Here is a 23,470-nt window from a genome sequence, read left to right on the forward strand (position 1 = left end):
GACCCGGATGGGATCGAACAAGACACCGTTGTGCAGTACTCTGCATGAAAATGCCCTGTATTGTGCTTCAATGAGGCCGATGATTTTCTCTGGGAGATCCTTGATCCTGAGGGCTCCCCACATGTTTTCGTGATTGTAACGGTCGATAGCCTTTTCGTAATCAATGAACACCAGGTAAAGAGACTCTTGGAATTCATTGATTTGCTCCAGAATGATACGCAGCGTGACAATATGGTCCACACAGGATCGTCCGGCACGGAATCCGGTTTGCTGGCCGTCGAAGAGTTGCGTCAAACTTCTCCTGTATCCGGTTAAGGATCACTTTTCAGAGGATCATGAGAACGATACCCAGTAACATGATGCCCCGCCAATTATCGCATACAGTCAGGTCACCCTTTTGGATACCTTTACTAAGTCGGCCGGAAACGTCGCGGTTTCCCATATGTTGCACAATAATTGATGCAGTAGTTATGCGGATACTACGGGGTCAGCTTTGAGCATCTCAGCTGATATGCGGTCGACCCCTGGGGCTCTGTTTGATTTCATGCTACGGATGGCTGTTTCTATCTCCTGCACTGATGGAGCTTCGGTGTTGACACGGGTAATGCGTCGAACCCTTGGCGGATCATGCTGAGGTGTTGATGGCGTGACCGACACTTGAAAAAGGTTTCCAAAGTGCTCGAACCAGCGTTTCAACTGGTCAGCCGGGTCGGTCAGTAACTGTCCAGACGTGTCTTTCACGGGTATCGTAGCATTCATCTTGGTCCCACTAAGGCGACGTAAGACATCGTAGAGGAGACGGATGTCGCCGGTGTTTGCGACTTTCTCGCCTTCGTCGGCTAGGCTCTTTTGTCCCGTCTACATGAGCGTTTCACTTCCTTCTCGAGAGCCGAATAACACTGACGGGCTACGGCTTTGGCTCCTCGTGTTTTCGCTCGCTCTTTCGCGGCTTTGGCGTTCCTTCGCTCCTCTATCTTCCTCCAGGTATCTGTGATCCACTGCTTTCTCCGGGTGCGTAGCTCACCCAAATTATTCTCGCCGGTGCGGTGGCGACGAAGGCGTTCTTGATAGCGCTCCATTGATCTTCTACGCTTCCACCTTCCCGAATATCTGCAGCACGGTTCTCTAGCTCCTCGACGAAGGACCTTTTCACCGCAGCGTCTTCCAGTCGGCGTGTGTTGAACCGTAGCCCGACTATCCCCTCCTGTCGATGGATCCGAGCAATGCGCAGCCAGATCCCGCCAATTAGGAGATGATGATCGGAAGCAGTGCTACGCTTGTTCCGCACATCGAGAAGGCTCCGTCTCCATTTTCGGCTGATGCAGATGTGGTCGATTTGATTTTCCGTGACGCCATCACGGGAAACCATGTCGCTTTGTACACTGGTCGATGAGGAAAAGGCCATAAAACTCTGCAAAAAGCTCTCCGTTATCGCTCATTTCTCCGAGACCATAGCGTCCCATGACGTGCTCATAGTCCGCGTTACTGGAACCACCCTTCGCGTTGAGTCGCCCATGAGGATCCTGATATCATCTTTCGAAATGGTGTCCACGACAGCATCCAGTTGGATGCAAAAGTTCTCTTTGTCTTGCATTTCGGCAACATTGGTTGGCGCTTTGGATCGTTCAACCCGTATTCTGAATCTGGCTACAATTATCCTCCCATTATTAGGTTCCCACTTCATTAGCGCAGCGTAGGCGTGAGCGCTGAGCAGAAAACTAACTCCATGGTGACGAGGAGCGTATTCGCCTCGTAGGTCAGAGCATAGTAGAATTCGACCCGACGCCAATTGTGTTCTCCAAAGTTCGGCCAAACTTTGCTCAGTCCTAGGATCTCAAGCTTGATACGGCATGCCTCATTGGCTAGTTGTGCCAGTTTACCCTGTTGGGTTGGGGTTAAATCATTACAAGTTCCAATTCCTGTCTGTTGTTTCGCACTAAAAGTTGTTGCCGTTCAATCAATTCGTAATCTTTTATTTTCGGTTTCTGTAACGGTTTTTGGGTTTCGAGAACAGTAGGTTGTTGGCCTAAGGTCCCCTACCCACCGTGGTGGGGCTGCCACCTAAGATATAGCTCCACCGGAAGCTTTTCATACTCAGCCGCTGAATGCCAGAACAGACGCTGTTTGAGCCGCACCTCCTTGATGAACAGACGCTCGAGACGAACCTCCTCAATCTAGCTGAAGTCAGAAGCAGGGATTGAAAATGATGAAGATTTCAGCTAAGCAGACACAAACCAAAACAAACCTACTCGTGAACAACAGGGACCCGAGAATTTTCGCGCTTCTTTACTCGTGAGTAAACAAAACTGGCAAGCACTCGCCTGGGATTCGCGAAGATTCTCTGAGTTTTTTTTTGCATTTTGACGAAAAACGCATTTTCACGACTGGCAGTGCTGCTTTTCAGGAACATTGAAGCATAAAGCATTAACAATCACTAGAATTGTTATTATTATCGTCGCACGACCAAATCGAAGTCGTCGCTTGAAGCCCATGCAAAGTTGCAGCTGCGAAGTAAATTTGAATCTATTTTTTTCTGTTGCGCATCATAACGCTAATTAAGAGCTGCAATACGCTGCAATATGCGAAATTTCTAAGAAGGTAAAAAATCAATTTTCGCACCGCCGGTCACTTCGGGTTTCAGTATTTTTTTCACTGAGTTCAGTGTTTTTTTCATCTTTTTACTGAGTTCTGAACAGCAGATTTAACTCGGTATACTTGGTAATCAATATTACCGTTCATCAGTAACGATATTTTTGCCGTTTCTCATCGTAATAGGCTGTTTTACCTCACGCAAATCTGCCTGGAAAAGGCCTACTTCCCCACACCAAATTAGCTGTGCTGTAATGGTTTATTTGCGTTCCATAATGAATCATTACAGCACTGTTTTCAGTTTTGATCAACTTCTTGATGATTTCTGGTCGCAGGTCCGAAAAATTGTGACAACTGCGCAGTATCCAGCTTTTTACGCTAGCTATAAAACAGTGAGGGGTGATTCGACTTTGACAATTCTTGCCGACAGCTTTTATAGTTTGATCTTAGTAAGCTGAGCATAAGTTTGTTGATTGAACTGTCAGAAATTTTCACTGCCTGGAAAAGCTTCGAAGCCACAATTTCTCTCCTTTTTATGCAAACTACATTTTGTTTTATTGATATCTAATTGTTTTTCACGGTTTTATAGGCATCCGAGGAACGCAAAACTAGGAAAAAAAGGGCCAAAGCAATGGAGTTGAAGGAAGATATTACAAAAAAAAATCGTTGCACGGAGTATTGTAGCTCCTACTATTGAAATCACAACGAACAGTCAGTGTTGTCCATCCATTATGGGACTCACACGGGTTACTTTTGAATTGCTTTACCTTTCATGAGCCACGGGACGATGAGTCAGTCAAATTCCATTGTTACACCTTACTTCCTGTATACAGGAGCAACAGACTGCAATCAAGTGATAACTACCTTTAGTGCAAACTGCAACTAGGTGTTTATCAGGCTCGATTACTAATTGATCAAAGGACTAGTCTTAGAAAATGAAACGTACAGAACTAGATCCATCATTTTAGGATGAAAATGTTGAGGAGTATGGTATCTTAAGGGATATTGCGATACAGAGGAATATTTCTCCAAACACAAAGTATTAAATAAGAGGGACTATTTAGAATATACCAGCAATGCATAGGTCGCTAGTTAGGTTATGCGTTTGATGAAGTCGTCGTTTGGTCGTTTAGTATAGGAGTAGGCATAGCGGAGATAATGAAAAGCTGGGAAACTAGTCATTCCGGGAACAAGAATGGACTCCGCATCTCGCCCAATGCTGGTCTTGCTAGGTTCTGTTCAGTTAAAAACAGTCTGTGCGATTTATAAACTTATGCGCCAGATAATTGGTCCCAAATTTCCTTCCTGCTAAGTATTGGTAGCATTTTTATCAACCTAAAATAATGGAAATATTAGAAACGAATTAGAAATTCCAAATAGATAATCAGGAAAATCGAACTTTAATATCTCTTGTTGTTGTTTGTTGTTGGGTTTTTCCGTTTATGGCTTAAGGTTAATATCTCTTGATTCCGAAGCAGTGAAAATTCTTGACGTTCCACATTGTCAACAATGAAATTTTCAATTATCGTGAAGCTTGCTTTGATTCTACCATATAGAATTTATGGTGTCGGCAAGAAATGTCATAAGGGGGTGATTCACAGTTTATGGCAAGCCAGCGTAAAAAGCTGGATAACCAGCTATGATTAGATTTTCTTGAAAATGGCTATGAACATCAGTGTGTAGTTTGATAAAAGAGTTTTGTTAAGACCTATCCTCAAATGGTAATTCATGAAATTGCAAAAAAAAAACCTTGTACGCAACTCGGTGCAGAACTCGATTTTTACAGCACTCGTCGTAATTAGCTCATTTACAGAATTTCATCAAAAGATATAACCGAGCGTATCGAGTTAAATTTGCTGTTGAGAACTCAGCTTAGATGGAAAAAATACAGAGCTGATATCTGAAGCAGCGGTTACAGCGGTTAGTCTATGGTTATACAGTTGCTACAGAAGTTTTTAGAGCAACAGAACGTACTTCCGGAAACATCCTTCGGGATCAGGCAACATATGTCCGTTATATATGTCTGTTACAACGTGTATCTGGTCGACGAGGTCAGAAGAGCGAAACGAGCAGGGATTTTAAGAACTTTTAACTTTTTTGGAACTTCGTGGCCGTGCGATTAGCGGCGTCAGTCGCTTATGCATTTTGTAAACCTTTGAGTGTGGGTTCGATTTCCACTCCAACCGTTGAAAACTTTACGCCAAACAAAAAATTCTCCACTGGACCACTGGGTGTTTTGTGTGTAGTCCGTTACCTAATGTTAGTGATCGTTCAGTCTGTGATCCAGGATGTCTTTAGAAACTACTGAATGTATCTCAAAAGAAATTAAGGATTGCAGAAGAAACTCCTAAGGGAAACCCATCAATTTTGAAGGTTTCCCTTAAGAAACTCTTGGAGGATTTCTTGAAAGAACTCCTGCAGGATTCCTAGAAGAAACTTCTGGGGAATCTCTAAAGAAACTTCAGAAGGATTGATACAAGGAGCTCCTTGAAGATTTTCAGAAGGAATTTCTGGAGAATTCCCGGAAATAACTCCCGTTATATTTCTAAAAGGAACACCAGGAGGGCTCCCACAATGAACTTCTGAAGGACTGGCTGAAGGAACTCCTGGAGGATTTCAAAAACCAACTCCTAAATGACTCCTAGAAGCAACAGAATGAGGATTCCTAGAAGGAACCTTTGGAGGAAACACAGTAAGAAATAATGGAGAAATTTCATAGACGAATAAAGATAAAATCCATCAAAATCTCTTGCAGGTACTCAAAATCAAAGCTCCAGAAAAAGTTAATGCGGTGCACAAATATAAAGAAAAAACTCCCGCAGGTATCCTGCAAAGAAATCTCGCAATTTTTCGGATGAATTCTATACGGATTTCCTGGAAAAATACCAAAATAAACTCTTTAAAGAATCCCATAAGAAACTCCTGATGAAATTTTAGAGAAACTTTTGAGGGTAGCCTAGATAGAAAATGTGGGAGAATCCCAAAAGAAACTCCTGTAGGAATATCAGAAAGTGGGGTAGTGGGGCTTCAGAAAATAACCTTGGAAGAAAATTCTGAAGAATAAATAAACTCCTGTAAAAATATTGGAAGAAAAATCATAGTGAATCTCAAAAGCTAGTCGAAGTGCGAAGAAATTTTAGAAAAAATACAATGGATTGATCCAAGAACTTTTCCTCTGAAAATTCTCATCGAAATCTAAAAGATAGCCAAGTGGATTGGTACGAGATAACCTAGAGGAATTCCAGAAGGAACTTCTTGGGGAATCGTAAGTTCTGAAGAAGTTCCAAGTGATTGCATCGAAAAATTTCTTGAGGTTACCTAAAAGTATCCCAGAAAAAACTTATATGGGAATCTGTGAAGAAATGCCTGGAGGAATCTCAGAAGATGGAAAAATGCATGGAATGGAAGTAAACATATCCGTCTTTGTTAAGATATCAAAATTTGCGTTCCAGGAGATTGGTTGTTCCAGGAAGTGTGTCATTCTTGACAGCGTCAATCCGGGTATTGGAACTGTAGTGTAATATGCGTTACTCTTGCGTTCAACGAAAACAGGGGGATATACGATTTCAAGTTTCACAAATTCACAAAAATCTGATGACCAATGTGGAGTCACAAAAATGTGGTGAAAACTTCTTGTCAGCGATTATTGAAAAGCTGTAAAATTGAGATGTCCTAAATGATGCCAAAGAGCAATTAAATTTTATAGCAAACTCCATATTTTTATTTTAGGAATGTGTTTTATTGTAAAACTTTCAGTTCAGAAACATTGCAAAATATATTGTCAAAGAAAATTGTCAACTGAAATATCGATAACAATCACGAACCGTGTTGACAAAACCCGAACATACCTGTAATACATTTTTCGTTCTGATCTCAAGAATAGTTTGAACAATTTAGAAAATGCCTATACCCGAGCAGGAATGAATAAGTGACACATAACTACAGCATACCAAAGTCAGGTATCATACCAAGACGAGGTATTGGTCGGTTACCCAGGTATTCAAAATAACTTATTTTGGTATTTTCTAGGTATTTATAAAATACCTCAACGAGTTATTGGTTTGGTGTTGAGGACTGCTTGAGGTATTATTCAATTATGGAAAAATCGCTATTTGTATGGCAAAATCGCCGATTATTATTTAGGTATTGTCATACCTGAGGTCATTATTTACGTGTTATGCACAGAATATACACCAGTTATTATTTGAGGTATTTTACCTCTTATGCAGGGCTTCTTAATACCTCATTCAGGTTGTAGGTATTCGGTTTTCCATACCTGAGTTTGGTATTCTGCAGCTATTTTCTCCTGCTCGGGTACTATAACTAACAGGGGGCCAGCAAAAGGCAAAATCCCCGTAGCTCACAACAAAAACACGTTCAAAATTGTTTGTGCTGAAAACTGATGCGTTACACAATTTCTTACTGATTTATTTGCTATCTTCGCGTTGTCGTGTAATTTCGAACGATTGCACGCCAAAATTTTCGTAACCTTTTGCTAGTTTTACACGTTTTACTTAAGTAATAATTTATGATAATGACTAATTCGCAGATGTCGTGCACTTCCCAGATCTGTCAGAGTGCCCAAAAGTGTCAATTTCCCAAACATGTCAAATTCATGTGGGCTACGGCACATCTATTCGTGGTTGACGTCCGCGCTACCCCGCTGATAACTAACCTTGTTTTGCTTTTTATTAAATGCTAGAAATGTTTCCGCATAACAATTTAAAATAATGTTAAAATAATCTTACAAAGGTTAACAACAAGGATGTTTTAATCCAAAACATCATTGGTTGGCATATCACTAACCCAACTGTACTATGCATTGTTAAAAACTAACTTGTAATTCCATTCCAAATCTCTCCTTTCATCCCCCAACAGCTGATCGACATGTACAAGGTCGACGAGGAAGAGTACAAGATGGCCAGCAAGATGGAGTTCTACGCCTGAATGTTGGAAAACGGTTCGCCTCCCCCGGACGAATCCACGAAATAGCCCTAGCAAAACCAGAAGAACTGAACTTTTTTTTTCTTTTGTTATCAAATGCCGTAAAAATCAGGAGGACAGGCCTGTCGAATGTGTATGGCAGTAAACAAGTAACAGCAAGAAGGAAACATCAAGAATCATCACCATCACAAGGGTGGATCAAACAGGAATGAATCAGAAAACAAACAAACAGATGTATTAAGAATACGAAAAACCCCATATTTTAGAAGATAGACTAAAGTAAATAAGCAGCTCTACTATCAAAACTGTAAGAAATGTATCATTTTGAGCGAAACAGAAACTAGGTGAACCAAAAAAAAAAACATGAAGAAACAAAAGAAATAAGATACTATTACTAACTAGTATTAGCAAAAGTGCAAACGGAACCTATCAATGAGTAGCATCACGTTAGGAGAAAAACAAATGAAAAGAAAAATCAAAGTGAGATTAGTTGTTTCGTTATTGATCGTTGTTTATGTGACGGGATAAGGGACAGGACAAGGCATGCGTCGCGAAAGGGGCCCGTCAGCAGCCACAGTGTGGAAGAACAATAGGCTATTGGTGAGAGGCTCAGTGGTTAGGACTTGCGATGGAAGCAACCAATCCACAACACACACAAGCACATCACCTATCGAACTACATACAACAATGAGCGGGATCAAATGAATTTTACTTCTTATCAACAGGTGAACGGATGTAGGAATCAAACACAATCGTACATATGTACACGCAGAACATTCATTCACCACAGACACACACTCTAAACAAGTAGACAAATGAGATTGTTCACCAACTTTATAGTAGGGAATGCACCTAAGTTTGATAATTACAAAATGGCTATTAATATCGAACTGGAAAAGTTTAATTTTGACTTGTATTGTTCGTTGAAAAAGTTGAGTTTAAACATTATTTTGGTAGCAAAATTGAGTTGTAGTGATGCATATTCAGTTTCATTAAAATCTAATTGATGTTAACAGTTACTATTTATAACGGCGATGGGAGACCCGAATGATGCCTTTCACAAATGCGTGAAGTCGGGAAGGTAATGAGGCAAGCGGATAAACAGTGGATAGTTCATTCACTGGAATCAATTGACTTTCAAAATATCAGAGGTCGTGTACCATGGATAATTGTAATGAAACCTAAAGTTTGCAATGACCTTTTTGTTATCCAAGATTATGCGAGGTATACACTTCAAACGGAATCGCTTAAGTAATTTTCGTTCAGTGCATTATTTTTCCGTGACCGGAATGGTTAAGAAATTTAACACAGCAAGCCCCATTTGATTTGACGTTTCGTTTGAGCTCCGTACTAGGATCCGGAATAAAGCGACGCTTTCTCATTTCTTGAGCGATTCCTTGCCTGAATTTTCCACGGATCGAGATAGGCCAAGAAATTTCTTGCGATCTGCATACTACCCATTATTTGAGTACGTTACGGGACTCTTCCTTGGATTTATTTTCAAAATTCTTTTGCAGTTTCTCACAGAAATCTTACCGCGAATTCTTCTTTTAATTCATCATTTTTTCTGAAGGTTTGCCGGAGTTTATTTTCCTATGTTTCTCTAGGAAGTTCTCTCAAGATTCCATCCACAGGTTTTTCTACGTATTAGCTCCAAGAGTTTCTTCCGAGATTTTTTCGGTGTTTCCTACGGGATTTCCGAGAGTTGTTTTTCGGATTTCTACCAGAGTTCCTCCGAGGACTGCTGCAGGAATTTCTTTTTTCGAGGTCTGCAGGAGTACCTTCCAGGATTTCTTCCAGACTTATTTATATGCTTCCAGAGTTTCTCGGTAGAATTCTTTTGGAAATCTCTCCAAAATGAGCATGAGCACTGATGACAATTTTTATAATTTACAGCTGCTACCAAGGATCAGTATATTCGCCTCTTTTACATTTCTCGATAGCCTTTGAGGTGCGTCCTTTTTTTCCATTTCTCGACGGCCTTCCAGACGCGTTCCTCTTTTGCATTTCTCGACGGCCTTCGAGGCTCATCCCTCTTTTCCTTTCCACGACGGGCTTCGAGGCAAGTCTTTCTTTTCCATTTCTCGTCGACCTTCGAGGCGCGAAGTAGTACGCAGAATAGGGCAACAGATTTACTATACAGTGCACAACTTCCGACGTTATGTTTAACGCATAGAAAAAGCAGCGGAAGTCAATGAAGTTATATCCGACACCAATTTAGTGCTAAATCCACAATAGTTTGAACACTACCAGTCGATCTTGCATCACGATGTGCTCTGCGGCCTACTCTCGGATGATCCGCTCGAGCCACAGCAAGTGCTCTTCCATCGGTTCCGCTTTGCTGTACTTCATCACGGCCAGTTGCTTCAGTAGATAAAACTGACCGGAAATTCCCTTCTTCAAAAACGTTGTCCAGATCGCCTTCGAAGTGGTCTTGCCCTTGGGCTTGCCTTTGATGTACTCCAGCTGCGAATCCACGATCTTCTCCATCAGCAACGATTTGCAATTCGCTTTGTGAGCTTTCTTCTGCGCCGTTTCGTCTTCCTGGAATTCCGGGATTTCGTCCACATCCCACCGAATGCAATCGATTAGCATCTCCAGTAGCGTCTTCATCCGAAAGCTCCAATTCGGGAAGTTCTTGCCGTCGAAAAGATATGCCTTCGTTTCCTCTTGCATTTTTTTCGGTGAAAAAATCTTCTTTCTTCCAAACAACTTCCATTTCCAATGCCAACAGATATACTGGGCAAATTACCTGTCGTGAATAGCAGAGTAAAAGTAAAGGAAAAGACGACGGTGCCTCTGGTGACGGTTTAGTATAGAATGGTTCTATGCAACATAAATGACTACTATGATCGATCTAATACTATCTGAGCTACTGCGATAGGTTTGTCGTCCTTGACAACAAATGCATTCAAATTGCTACTTACCAATATTTGTTTCAGGATTTTAGCTTATTGTTTCACTTGCCTCATAACTTTCACGTACTTCACGGTAGCTTTATGTTCTAGTTGTTAAATTGTTGTATTTTTGCACTCAAAGCTCTACTTTGGAAATACTTTTTTTATATTTCTATTCAAAAGTCAATTATAAAACGACCAAACGTCAACTATAAGTTACTATTTATGTATTATATGGTGGTATTGGAATAAAAATCAAATTCAAAACATGACATCGATCGGAAAAGTAGCGGCTCTTCTAACACATTTCTTGAATAAAGCAATCAAAACTGTTTTAAATTCAACACACAATCAAGTATTTTATTGCCCCATTTAACAACGGAGTGAACTGGACGGATAGAAAACAAATAAAAAGTGAAAACATGATAACCCCAAAATATATAAGAATATAAATAATGCAGAAGTGTACATCATAGTCATTTTTAAAATTACTGAATGAAAAAATAGATATAAAGAAAACAAAGTTATAAAACAACCAAATTTTAAACAAGTTGCAAACCGCAAAACATCAACCTAATATATAGATTTTAGAGCAATTAAGTAAAGGAAAAAAAAACAATGAGATGAGTATTGCAATCGTCACCTCTCTACCCAGCGTCCCTCCCGAGAGCGTTAGTTCCTTTCCATCTCTAGTGAAGAAAAGTCTGTCCCATTAATCCCACATTGTCGCCATTCCTCATCAAATAGGAACATGTATATTCAAGTTGCTGACGTTCTACTAGGAAGTAAACCAGGAAAAGATATAGAAATCCTAAATATATGCAAAAACAAGAACTACAAGAATCATGAGTGCCTATAATACAAAAAATCATCCCTTTATACTTTTTTATCGTATAATCAACCCGAGAGACGACTGTCTCTCTTTCTCTCACATACACACTACACACCGTTTCTCATCTCATGTGTACTTTAAGACACATCCCATCTCATTGGATTAGGATTTAAAAACCACAAATACAAAGACATTCAACGAACTTATTACTCCTGAAGAAACAACATGAACACACTCACCCGCAAACACACACACACTAGACATACACTGCACACCACTATCTACTGTTATGTAGAATCGCATATTTCTTTCAGAAACAGGAAAAAACACGTTTTCTAGTCGTTACATGTTAAGAGAAAGCTCCCTAATAGAAGCTTGGTTGAAAAAAAAAACCGATTCTAGAGCTCCTAGAAGAATATCAAGAAAACAAGAAAAAACACCTCGTGTAAAAGGAAACTCTCGTAAACTAAAAAAGTATTATAATTTTCGTTAGGATTACATTACCCAGCTAAGAAGAGAGATAACTACCTACATATAAAGTGCGGAGAGAAGGCATGCAAGGATAGACTAGGCGGACAACATTGTTGTGTTTGAAAAACATTTCCAAAAAAAATAACAATCAATCCGCGCGTGTGTGCGTGCAAGCGAGGAGAAGCAGGCATTTAGTTAAGCAACAAAGGAACGAAGCGAAACCGTCGTCAGTGAGTGAAGAGCATCATATGTATGTAAAAAAAAAGAAGTAAAAAGAAACCAAGAGGAAATTTAGACAAACAACCAAAGCAAACCAGAAAATATAAGGTATAATAAAGAGCATCCATTAGAAAAATTAGTTTGTTTCAGTATTTACCAGTTGAAATGATATCACAAACGAGACCCCAAAAAGATTCGAATAGGGTAGTCCGTGAACCTCTTGGAAACTCTGAAGTCACTCGTTGACATTATAAGGACAATGCAGAACATTCAAATTAACTTGGAGTACAGAATCACAGATCTGTACTCGTTACAGTAAGTCATACTGAATCTGCTAAAAGACAAATCGATATTATTACATTCAAGGTCTTCCAAACTATCCTGGAGTTCAGCCTTTGACATCTACAGCTATTGGCACGCTAAAGGCTGGGTATGACGCACAATTCAGACTCCATTGGGATCCGTTAGTCTCTGCCCAGCAACTCCTATCCCTACCATCGCGTGGCACCGGCCGCGAACCTTAGGGAAGATCGGGTAACCAACCCCGGCGGGAATTTTTGTCGTTGGCTGAATGGTAAGGGTTTCTTCATACCTGAGCGTCTGTTTTTCGAACAGCGTCTGATCCCCATGTTAGGGGCGGCTGATCGACGTTCGAGTGCCAGGGAAGGACTCTAGCTAAACTGTGAACTATGATCCTCCGGAAATTAGGGGTTTGGTGTCCGGCCCTACAAGCCAGCCGTAAACTGAGAACAGTTTGAGTTTTCATCGTGATGGGCGATATGCAGAAGCGCGTGATCGGTTGGTAGCCGATCGTTAAAAGAATTTTTAGTTTCGCGGTGATGAAACTAAGGCGGTTGAAGAAATCGTGTACTTGGGCTCACCGGTGATCACCGACAACGACACCAGCGGAGACATTCAGAGACGCATTGTGGCAGGAAATCGAGCTTACTATGGACTTCGCTGAACTCTACGATCGAACAAAGTTCGCCGTCACACGAAGTTAACTGTCTACAGAACGCTGATTAGACCGGTAGTCCTCTTTGGGCACGAAACATGCGCTCTACGAAGGATCAACGCGCCCTTGGAGTTTTCGGACGGAAGGTGTTGCGTACCATCTATGGTGGTGTGCAGATGGAAGACTGGACTTGGAGAAGGCGAATGAACCACGAACCGCATCAGCTGCTGAGAGAACCAACCATCGTCCACACCGCGAAAATCGGGAGGCTGTTGGATAGCAACGCGACTAAAATTTCAAAATGCATTGGAAAAGTCATGGCATGCTAAGGTTTGCAGTCACATCATCAACACTCCTCCTCGACGGAAGAACACCAACTGCCCACGGAAACTCGTCATCTTCTGGTTTCCAACAATGTCTGGATGCATTGATTCGTTGATTGAGGGAAATACTGCTCCTCGCTGCGTCGGACTTGGATACCCAAGAAATGGCGAATATCCCTCAACGATTTTACCGTAAAGCTGCGGTTTAAAGCTGTCATCAATTCGGCGTACTCTTATTCGGTGTGGCAAGCGATGACTATATCGTCCAGATACACGATCAGATATTTCCGTAAACTGATCGCCTCGTCGTCGAACGTAAAAGCACAAATCGTTGGCTGATTGTGTGAAGCCTAGCTGCTTCAGGACGCCATCAAATTTCCGGTTCCACACGTGTCCCGCTTGCTCGAGTTCTCGCTTGAGACTGTACAGACTCTTCTGCAACAAACACACGGAGCTCTTGTCACCCACCTCGTAGCCGACCGGTTGCCGCATGTAGACCGTGTCATCCAGGTTGAGGTAGACCGTCTTGAAGTCTGCATGTTTCACCAGCGTGTTCTTTGCACTGGCAACTGTCGCACTACCTAGCGAATATCTCGTCGAAGTCCGTCCCGAATTTCTGGGAGAATCCTTGCGCAGCCAACCTGTGCAAACGTTGCTATTCTCGTCGACTTTGCGCTTGAAAGTTCAATAACTGTCTACGGGTTTGCGTCAGCGGGCAGATTCGGCAGCTTCCAGGTACCGTGCATCTTCAGCGACTTGATTTCTTCATCCATTGCAACATGCCACTGCGCCGCTTCTGGACCGTTGACTGCCTCAACGAAACTTCTCGATTCCGCCACAAGCGTGCCTGCCATGCCGGTGGTCTTCCGGAATCGAACTGGTTTCTGCCCCATCGTGCTTCTAGTTGAACTCTGAAGTGGCGTCTCTTCTTCTTCATCATTCTCGTTGCCATGGCAATCATCGCCGTCGAGCACTTCTTTACACGATGAGTCGTAGGATGAGGAATCGGATTCGTCTTCCATAGCTGGTTGTGAAAGCACTGACTCGTACTCCACCATCGTCGCTGACGGTGACCGGTGCGTCGAACCCTCGTATTCGACTGCGTCCTCCATTTCCACGAAACGTACATTACGACTGATGACTACCTTCTTCGTCGTTTTGTCGATGAAACGGAACGCCTGTGGCAGTCCGAGTAGCCGACGAACGTCAACTTTTGCGCCTTCTGTTCCAGCTTGCTTCGCTTTTCATGGGGAATGTGAACGAACGCAGAGCTCGAAGGTTGTTCTTTTGACGGACCTTGATGGCAGCATATTTTGCAGGTGCACGGCCGTGTCGGCCGGTTACGCCTAGAGCTCGTAGGGGGCTGTTCATTAATTACGTAAGGGTTTATGGAGGGAGGGGGGGTTTGAGAAATCTTACGCGCCATACAAAAATATTTGGGTTCTCATACAAAAAATCTTACAAGGGGGGGAGGGGGTGTCGAAAAATCGCTAAAATTCCCTTACGTAATTAACAGACAGCCCCTAGCCCATCTTCGCGTCGATCAGCATGCATCGAGCTGTGGGGTCGTGTACAGAACGAAAACAAACAATTCTTTGAAGCTGACTTGCGCTTATAAAACGGGTGACCTTCTTGCACAACGTCTCTCGAAATTCTCCCTTTCCAGAGGGTTCTCGACTACTATGATCATTTCTTCACGTTGTTCCTAACAACCAGCACATGTATCGGGACACCGAAGTACTACAATCCTCCTTTTACTTTTTTACTGCGTTGCTATAAAAATAGGTTTTAAATGGCTCGTTACAAATTATCTTTCTGATTATTTATTTGACCTTAGTTTTTGATCTGTCTGCAATTTTATAAGTTTCGTCATTTTCTTCGTGATTTGTTTGCAAGAATATCCGTATACCTATCACAAGCCTTTTGATACCGTTGCTTTGATTTGTTCATGCCACTGAATTAATGTTACATTAACACGTCTGTACCTTATCCCATTTTTTCTAATCTTTGTTCGTAATTCTATTATTTCGATTCGTCATCATGAAGCAGTTTGTACTGGATGCAATTACCGTACCTGAATTCAGCCAAGGATATAAGGTAATATGGTAATGGATAATGGTAATGTTTATATCTATCTTATTGTTTTTCTGTGGCTGGCCGCTATGGAATAGTGTTAATCATTTCCAATCCTCTTTTACCAAATAATGCTAACATTTTCATTTTTTTATGTTAAAGTCCGTTATTAGGTCGTATTTTGGAATCCATATCTCCATCTGTACAGAAGGTCGCACTAAGCCATTGAATAAAAATAGTAACACCAAAATTCATGTCTTTCCCATTTGTACAAATCAAGAGTAATAATCCACGACTACTGACTTTATTAATACATATTACCAATCAGTAATAGTCTGCCGACACCAGAAAAAGGCACAAATAACTACAGCGCATTAGATCAAATTTGAATTTGAACTTCAAAATCCATCATAGTAGGCACGTAGTACAGTGGCATCCTAGGCAACATAATTTACCACTTCAATTTTGCAAAACAGAACGCGTTTGTAAACACCGGTTTCTCTTAAATTGCAACAGTTATAATTTTAGACTCTCTAAGTTCCATGCAATGATATTTGAAATTTATTTTATTTTATTGATGCACAAGGGGGTCATAGGGCCAAGTCTCCAATGCAAGTCCGAGAACTCGCATCGTCCGTAATACATCTTTGAATTTGGGAGTAGGCATAGCAACCTCTTAAGCCCTGCGGCTTTTAAGTTTTGCGTGGCCTTAACCCTTCAGCGCGCGCGATGTTTTAAAAAGTACAACACCAAAAAACCTCGCTCTTCGTATACAGCGCGAGCGCGGTGCAGTTTCGGTTGCTTGATGGCGCGCGTCCTGGAAGGTAAAGGATTGAGAAAGGTGGGAAATCGATGTGGTATATTGAGCTGTAAGAGAATGTGTTAGTTAAATGATCAACGTAATTTACCTTTGGGTCGCTTGTTTGGGGTAAGCGTTTTGAACATACTGGTTTTGTTTTGAAGTTGGGTTGCTTTTTCCTATTTTCGTTCGATCGTGTTGTTTTTTTGTGGCAGGTAGTTGTGGTTAAATTTTGGTTATGTTCTTGGAATGCTGCTTCATCCTCATCGCCATCCCGAAATACGATAAGCCTATGTCATTTTGATGTCTGTGGTTTATAGCAAATCATCTTCGTAGTTCAACCAACGATAACGATATACAACTTGTATTTTTTTGGTGACCACGGCATCATTTGTGACCGGCATATGGGGCTTTTCGTTTGTTAGCCTAGTTTATGACCGACCCCTTACACGGAGAAACTGAAAAACTCAAAATTAGGTACTTTTAAACTCAATTTTGAGTTCTTTTTCATCTCCCTTTTCATGCGCTCTTTCTATTGTTGTCAGAGAGTGAAGAGAGAAACAACCCAACTTTTGCAGTTCCGTGCGTCAAGCCAACACTGAGTTTCTAGCACAGTACTCAAATTTGAGTGAATACAACCTAGTCAAAATTTCGGTTGGGTGGAAAAAACTTAAAATTAGGTATTTTTTTCACATGGAAGCAAGCGGGAACAACCCAACAAAAACATCGATTCCATCAACTCAAAATTGGCTTGACGCACGCAACCCCGAAGTTGGGTGGAAAGAACTCACTTTTGGGTAGTTTCGTCTCTTCGTGTAGATTGACAGAAGTCAATGTCAAAGTGACAGTTAGTTTTGTTTTTGCATTGCTTTGGTTGGCGGTCAGCGCGACTCGCGAGTGATTTAAAAATTGTTAATCAGATCTTGGTTTACGCAGACTTTTTCGTAGAAAAATGGCATTTTTGATGCTACTTAACTTTGTAGAATATGCGTGCGTTTGTGGCTTGTTGAATCCGCTGACAAAGTTGTGCTACTGCATGAAGCTGAGATGTGGATTTTGCGTTTGTCATGAGGTGAGGCTCCGTTACTTTGCTTTTGATTATGTCATGGCACTTTTTCTCCTTTCGTAGGTGGATTCGCATTTCTGTTCTCCAACCGTCTGGAGAACATTCCATCGTCTGAAGCTAAAATCCGGAAGAATAGATGCAATACGAGCTGACAGCACACTCTTTCAGTCAGGGCATCGACGGCGATCGTTCCGGCTCCAGGAGTGCGGAAGAGGTCAAAAGTGAATGTGATGCCAGTGGGAATGGATCGAAGAAGGAGGGTACTCCGGAGCCTTCTGCTGGGAAACCGATTGCAAAGAAAATGTACTATCTGTCATGCTTGAACTGTCGTTGGAGCTCGAGGGACGTTGGAATTCCGGATCAAACCTTTGCCGCGGGACAGTTGCTGGAATCGAAGTATGCCAATACCACAAGATTTTCACTGTTGCTGCTGGAGCACTATCAGTCAGTTGTCCTGCACAAAAAGCAAGATGAACAGGAGCTGTGGCGTCGGAAGACTCCTAAGTAGAGCAAATTTTCCAGTCAGATTGAGCGTTGCGATGATCCGGCGACAAATGGGATGGGCTGAGAGCAAAGCACAAGTCAAACCGACGCCTTCGTTGATCAACAAATCGGTTGCCACTGAGACGGTGGAGAAACTGCCGGCAGACATCTTCACCAAGGAGCTGATCGCATCCCTCCAAGCAACCGTTCTCCGTTAATGAGCTATTCCCACAGCACAAGTTGCTGTCGATCAAGCGATCATTGCACTACCGCCAGTGCGATCACATCGTCATCAAGTCGGAGTACAATCCCAGCTCGATCAAATATCGTAACCCATGTTTGCGGCGTATCACCCACGTACCGGAAGTGAGATTCATCGGGCGCATGATCCTGGTCAAGGGAGAGGACACATTCCTCACTCTGAAAATCATCGATCCCACCATAAACGATATGACTATTACGATTATGGAACTTCCGATGGAGACAGAGGAGAAGCCGAACTCAAGCAGGCGGCGGAAAACAGTGCTTCTTCTTCGCTGATGATGGCTTAGCACTAGCTTAATCAAGCAGGCGTCACTCGCAGAAGATACGATAATGGTAGAGGCAAAGGTGAATGGGACCTTCCGGCTGCCGGATTCATCGGATTGTCATAAATCATCGGGACGATTCGGCCGAGTTCGACGAGGTTGTGCAATTTCAGCAAGAAGATCCCAAGTTCATCATTTGGCGCACTGCAAACCAGATTGCAATGAAGCTGGTCGTTCAACCGAACGAGGACTGTAGTCCACAGGACGGGATTGTCATCGGATTTTCCCTGCAGTACACGTACGTGAACACCGTAGTAGAGAAGAGCAGCACTCCGGCGAAGGAACATCAAAAGCAGGCACTCGCCACCACCTTGGTCGTCAAGTTGTCGGATGCTATTTCGACGACTTTATATGAGATATTTTTATTAACGTGTATTTTAACTTTAGAGAGAAATGTTTTCTTGAAAGGGATTGAATGTGTTATTAAATTACATACATATGACATCTTGTAAATACTATATGTTAAGATTTAAGGCAACTTTTTTTTTAAATACAAATTTTACAAAGCTGATGAAGAAGGCCTTGAAGTTCTGGGAGGACATGGTGAACCTTTTAAACTACAAAATTGATGGAGCAGAATTGCTTAGCATCACCTTGCAGTCCTGGGAGGACATGGTGAACCTTCTAAACTACAAATTTTACAAAGTTGATGGAGAAGACTTGTTTAGCATCACCTTGCAGTTCTGGGAGGACATGGTGAACCTTTTAAACTACAAAGTTGATGGAGAAGACTTGTTTAGCATCACCTTGCAGTTCTGAGAGGACATGGTGAACCTTCTAAACTACACATTTTACAAAGTTGATGGAGAGGATTTGCTTAGCATCACCTTGCAGTTCTGGGAGGACATGGTGAACCTTTTAAACTACAAAATTGATGGAGAAGACTTGTTTAGCATCACCTTGCAGTTCTGAGAGGACATGGTGACCCAAGTAACCACGGTGCTGAAGCCTTATTGCATGCAGATATACGGTGTACTCAGAGCAATCATTACTTTACATGCAAACTTAAAGTTGTTTTAAAGTGGAAGTGGGCAATTATGCGACTGCTTCACGATTATACCAGTATAATCTTAATTTGATTCTATAATTGCCCACTTCCACTTTAAATCAACCTTAAGTTTGCATGTTAAGTAATGATTGCACTAAATACACCGTATATCTGCATGCAATAAGGCTTCAGCACTGTGATTACTAGGGGAACCTTCTAAACTACAAATTTTACAAAGTTGATGGAGTAGGCTTGCTTAGCATCATTTTGCTGTTCTGAGAGGACATGGTGAACCTTTTAAACTATAAAGTTGATGGAGAAGACTTGTTTAGCATCACCTTGCAGTTCTGAGAGGACATGGTGAACCTTTTAAACTACAAAGTTGATGGAGATGAGATGAGGAACAACTCCAGAAGTTCTAAGAAGAAATGATTGAATTAAAAAGAAAATTAAGTTTGCATCACCTTGCGATGGAAAGACATGGTGAATCTGTAAACCTCCACCTAATTCTGGCTGAAGACAACGTTGCCTAAGAATTTCTGGAACAACTCCTGATGTTCTAAGAAGAAATGATTGAATTAAAAAGAATATTGAGTTTGCATCACCTTGCGATGGGAGGACATGGTGAATCTGTAAACCTAATTGTGACTGAAGACAACGTTGCCTAAGAATTTCTGGAACAACTCCAGATGTTCTAAGAAGAAATGATTAAATCAAAAAGACAATTTAGTTTGCATCACCTTGCATTGGGAGGACATGGTGAACCTGTAAACCTACAACAAATCCTGGAAACGAAGAAATAACGAGGACATGGTAAACTTATAAACTTAACTAATTCTGATAACTAGAAAATATCTGCTGAGAACAATAAAAGAAAATTTATGGAGTATCAAATGTAGCACATTCTGATAACAAGCGCTATCCCTTAAGTTGCAGTCCGTTAAAAAGTCCATGTAACTAAGTAACTTTGGGTATTTTCGGTTATGTTTTCATTGTGATGTATGCGCCACCCTTGCCCTCACCCTTTTTCCACCCTATTTATTTATTAATTGAACAATCAATGACAAAAAGTATAGATGAAGTAATCGATTTAGAAAACGTGTTTAATAAATAGGATGACTCAGTCCAGATGTGCTGAACAGCAAAGTATCTCCTCCAGGCAGAATGATTTGTCACAACTAAACAGGTTACAGATTGTTATTCTGTTTATCAATTATTCGCAGCAATATACTGAAAAAAATGTTTATATTTAGATATATGAATGATACATTCACGTAAGAACTCAAAAAGATTTCTATTGGAATAAATAGGTAATAGGATAATCTTATGTATCAGTTTTGAATTATCAGTAGGACGGCTCCAGAGGCACGTTCTCCTCCATTTGGTAAATTTGTGCCATAAAATAGTTTGAATTAGAGAATCACAACTAGTTTAGAAAGGAACTTTTAAATGTTTTTTTTTTCTGTAATACTTAGCGCCATTTCCAACATTTCCTGAAGAGAGTTCATCAGACAACTAATTGTTGCATTGTTCCAAAAATTCCATGAAAAAAAAAACAGAAATTCCCGTTTATTTAACTTCCCGAAATTCAAACATTACTTAAAAGTTTTGAATTCTTGACACACGCAGAAATGCAAAAACAGAAACTGAAAATGTTTGTAGAACAGGCTTTGTCATTGACTTAACTTAGACGTTTCTCTTATTTTCTCTGTTGTAACGTTTCAATTAGAACAGGGTCTGATTCTCAGTTGTTCTATGTTCTATGAGCCCCTCCACAGTAATTAGCTGAGGGCTTTCATTGTCAATGGATCATTCTTGCATTAATGTATCGTGTGACGATGAGTTTATATGCCCTAGGAAGTCAAGAATATTTACATTACGAAAAAGATGCTGGAACGACTAATAAACGAACCCATCAACTTGATTGTTAAGTCGAGAAATGGACCGAAAAGCATTCCAGTCAGCATGGTGCATTTCCGTGATCTACAACAGGATATCTACAATCAATTTGCATTTCCATTTTTTACTAGTTCGATGTCATTTATTTGGGGTTGGGTTTTGTTAAAAACAGTTCTACAAATTTAAAAAGCATACTTTGTCGTATTGGGCTGCAAAACGGTGAGTCGATAAGGAGAGCGTCCAACATAGCTCTGGTCCTCACAAGTCCCTACCTCATGCTTCCACGGGTCTACTCTGGCATCCAGCGGCTGAGTAAGAAATGCCGCATCACGCCCAGCAAGATCCAAAGCGGTAGCCCCATCAGCGTGGTCGTCCTAGTGTTAGTTGGGACGCTAAACAGAACTGGCACGATGGCCCTCCAGGAGACAGGAGCGTTAGCGTAGACCCAATAAGCCACTCGTAAAAATCCCCATTACGAATAACAACACTCTATCGTATTCGGAACACTTTGGAATATCACAACAAAAAAAAATGACTGGAAACGTTTAACAAAATCTAAAGAATTCACCTTGGCACACTCCATAATCCTCCTTCTGCAGCATGCAGATTGATTTCCGCTTGGGAGGAAAGGGGTTTTCTATAGCTTTCACTGGAGCTTTGTCACGAGTGGACATAGAGTAGATAGGAAGCAAATTCTCCTTTTGGTGCTTCAAAACTTGCTCGCGATCAGCCATCATCTTACATCACCTGCAATGGATTTCCAAACGCCGTCATTAGCAGATAATAATGCAACAATAATGTTACAGTACTCACCTTGACGAGAGAGTCGTCGGGGTCGTCGGTGTTCCAGAATCGATTCCGGACAGGATTCCGGCACAGTTGCAGCTGCGTTTTCGTGAATTTCCATCCCGCTCAATCAGATCAAAACATAAACACGACGCGGAATAAAAAAAATAACAAGAAAAAACAATCAAAGCAATCGAGGGGACCGCCAAAGTGAATCGCAGTTGATGTCAAAACAAGGGGTTCGCGGATGAAAAGACCCCATATCGTTTAAAATGAAAAGACCCCAAAATTAAATCATTTTTTTCCTACTGTTTGATCTTAGTATGTATCTTTGGTTCAACTTCACCATCTCCTACTACAATCGCTGCATCGCTTTCTTAAATTCGACTCTGTCATTACCAATGTCCTTCCAATATTCTAACGAACATCCTTCCATATCCACGTCTTGTCTATCGCTGGATTTCCACGTGAAATAAGGTCTTTCAACTTTTTTTCCCGAGATTTTGTAGATTAGTGCTTTATGCATGCTTCCGTTCCTGACTTTCGGGAGACGGCTTAGACATGGCTGAGTACAAACAATGCTCATCTCCAGCGATAATTTTTAAAAGCATCGCACCACCGTCGTACTGCATTACTTCCATTTTCACTGCTATCACTCATGGTACTCAGATACATGAAAATATAAAATATATGTTAGTAGCGCTTTTGGTGATACTTTCACGACGGCCATTCAGAATGATTCAACGGATGCAGATGAGAAGATCATCCCTGCTGGCTAGCAGCGTTCATCAAACTCAGTTGAAGATGATACTTAAAATATACGAACACGAAGAGTAACAAATAGACGAACGCGAATATTCTAAAAAAAGAATGATCTTCCATCCGATCTTCAAGTGATCCTCACAAGCAACATCTTTCGTTCAGGCACTTTTGCATGTCCGTATGCAACTTGTTCTCACAAGAAATCTGCCTCGACCAAGTTGGCAGAACGCGCCCATACCCCTTTCCGAACGGAAAGGCAGGGAAGTTCCATGCAATGATATTTGAAATTCAACATGAATCAATACGACAACTATCCTATGTGAACTCTCCCAGTTCTAGCACTGCCAATAAGCACACATCAGTGGGCCTCCCGGCCCGTTTTTTTATCGAACCTTCAGCAGGTCGGCTCTCCCAACCTAGACGTATCTTTTTTTCAACTTCGGTGGACCCTCCCGGTCCGGGTTTTACTGAATTCCTTCAGTAATTACACCGCATTTAAGCGAATTCTCATAGTGGACTCTCCCAATCCGGGATTTGTTTTCACCGCATTTAAACATTTTCTCTTAGTGGACCCTCCCGGTCCGGGATTTACTGAACTCGTTCAGTAATTACACCGCATTTAAGCAACTTCTCATAGTGGACTCTCCCAGTCCAGGTACATCTTTCATCGCAGATTTTTTTATTTTTTATTTTCACTTATCAGTTAGCTCTTGCTTTGCATAGATTTGTTAAGATAGCTTACCTAGGTTTATCCTCGTCGCCAGGTTGTAGGGTCGAGTCCAGAACGAAAAGGAGGA

General features: G+C 41.5%; 1 protein-coding gene and 1 pseudogene across 7 annotated transcripts in view; both read left to right on the plus strand.

Moving 5' to 3' along the window:
- LOC109621640 (1-phosphatidylinositol 4,5-bisphosphate phosphodiesterase) overlaps nt 1-12,091 on the plus strand; it is a 246,422-nt gene extending 234,331 nt beyond the window's left edge. For all 7 annotated transcript variants that reach the window (XR_003893511.2, XM_029858134.2, XM_029858132.2 and 4 more), the window contains one exon: nt 7,468-12,091. Coding sequence is in view for 6 of the 7 variants with exons in the window: in XM_029858134.2 (XP_029713994.1) it covers nt 7,468-7,536 (69 nt within the window). In the remaining variant the exon portion in view is untranslated. The remainder of the gene's footprint in view (nt 1-7,467) is intronic.
- Nucleotides 12,092-16,924: 4,833 nt separating this feature from the next.
- On the plus strand, nt 16,925-19,040 carry LOC109416122 (dynactin subunit 4-like; annotated as a pseudogene).
- The last annotated feature ends 4,430 nt before the right edge of the window (nt 19,041-23,470 follow it).

This window comes from Aedes albopictus, chromosome 3 (genome assembly GCF_035046485.1).
Source record: "Aedes albopictus strain Foshan chromosome 3, AalbF5, whole genome shotgun sequence".
Lineage (NCBI taxonomy): Eukaryota > Metazoa > Arthropoda > Insecta > Diptera > Culicidae > Aedes > Aedes albopictus.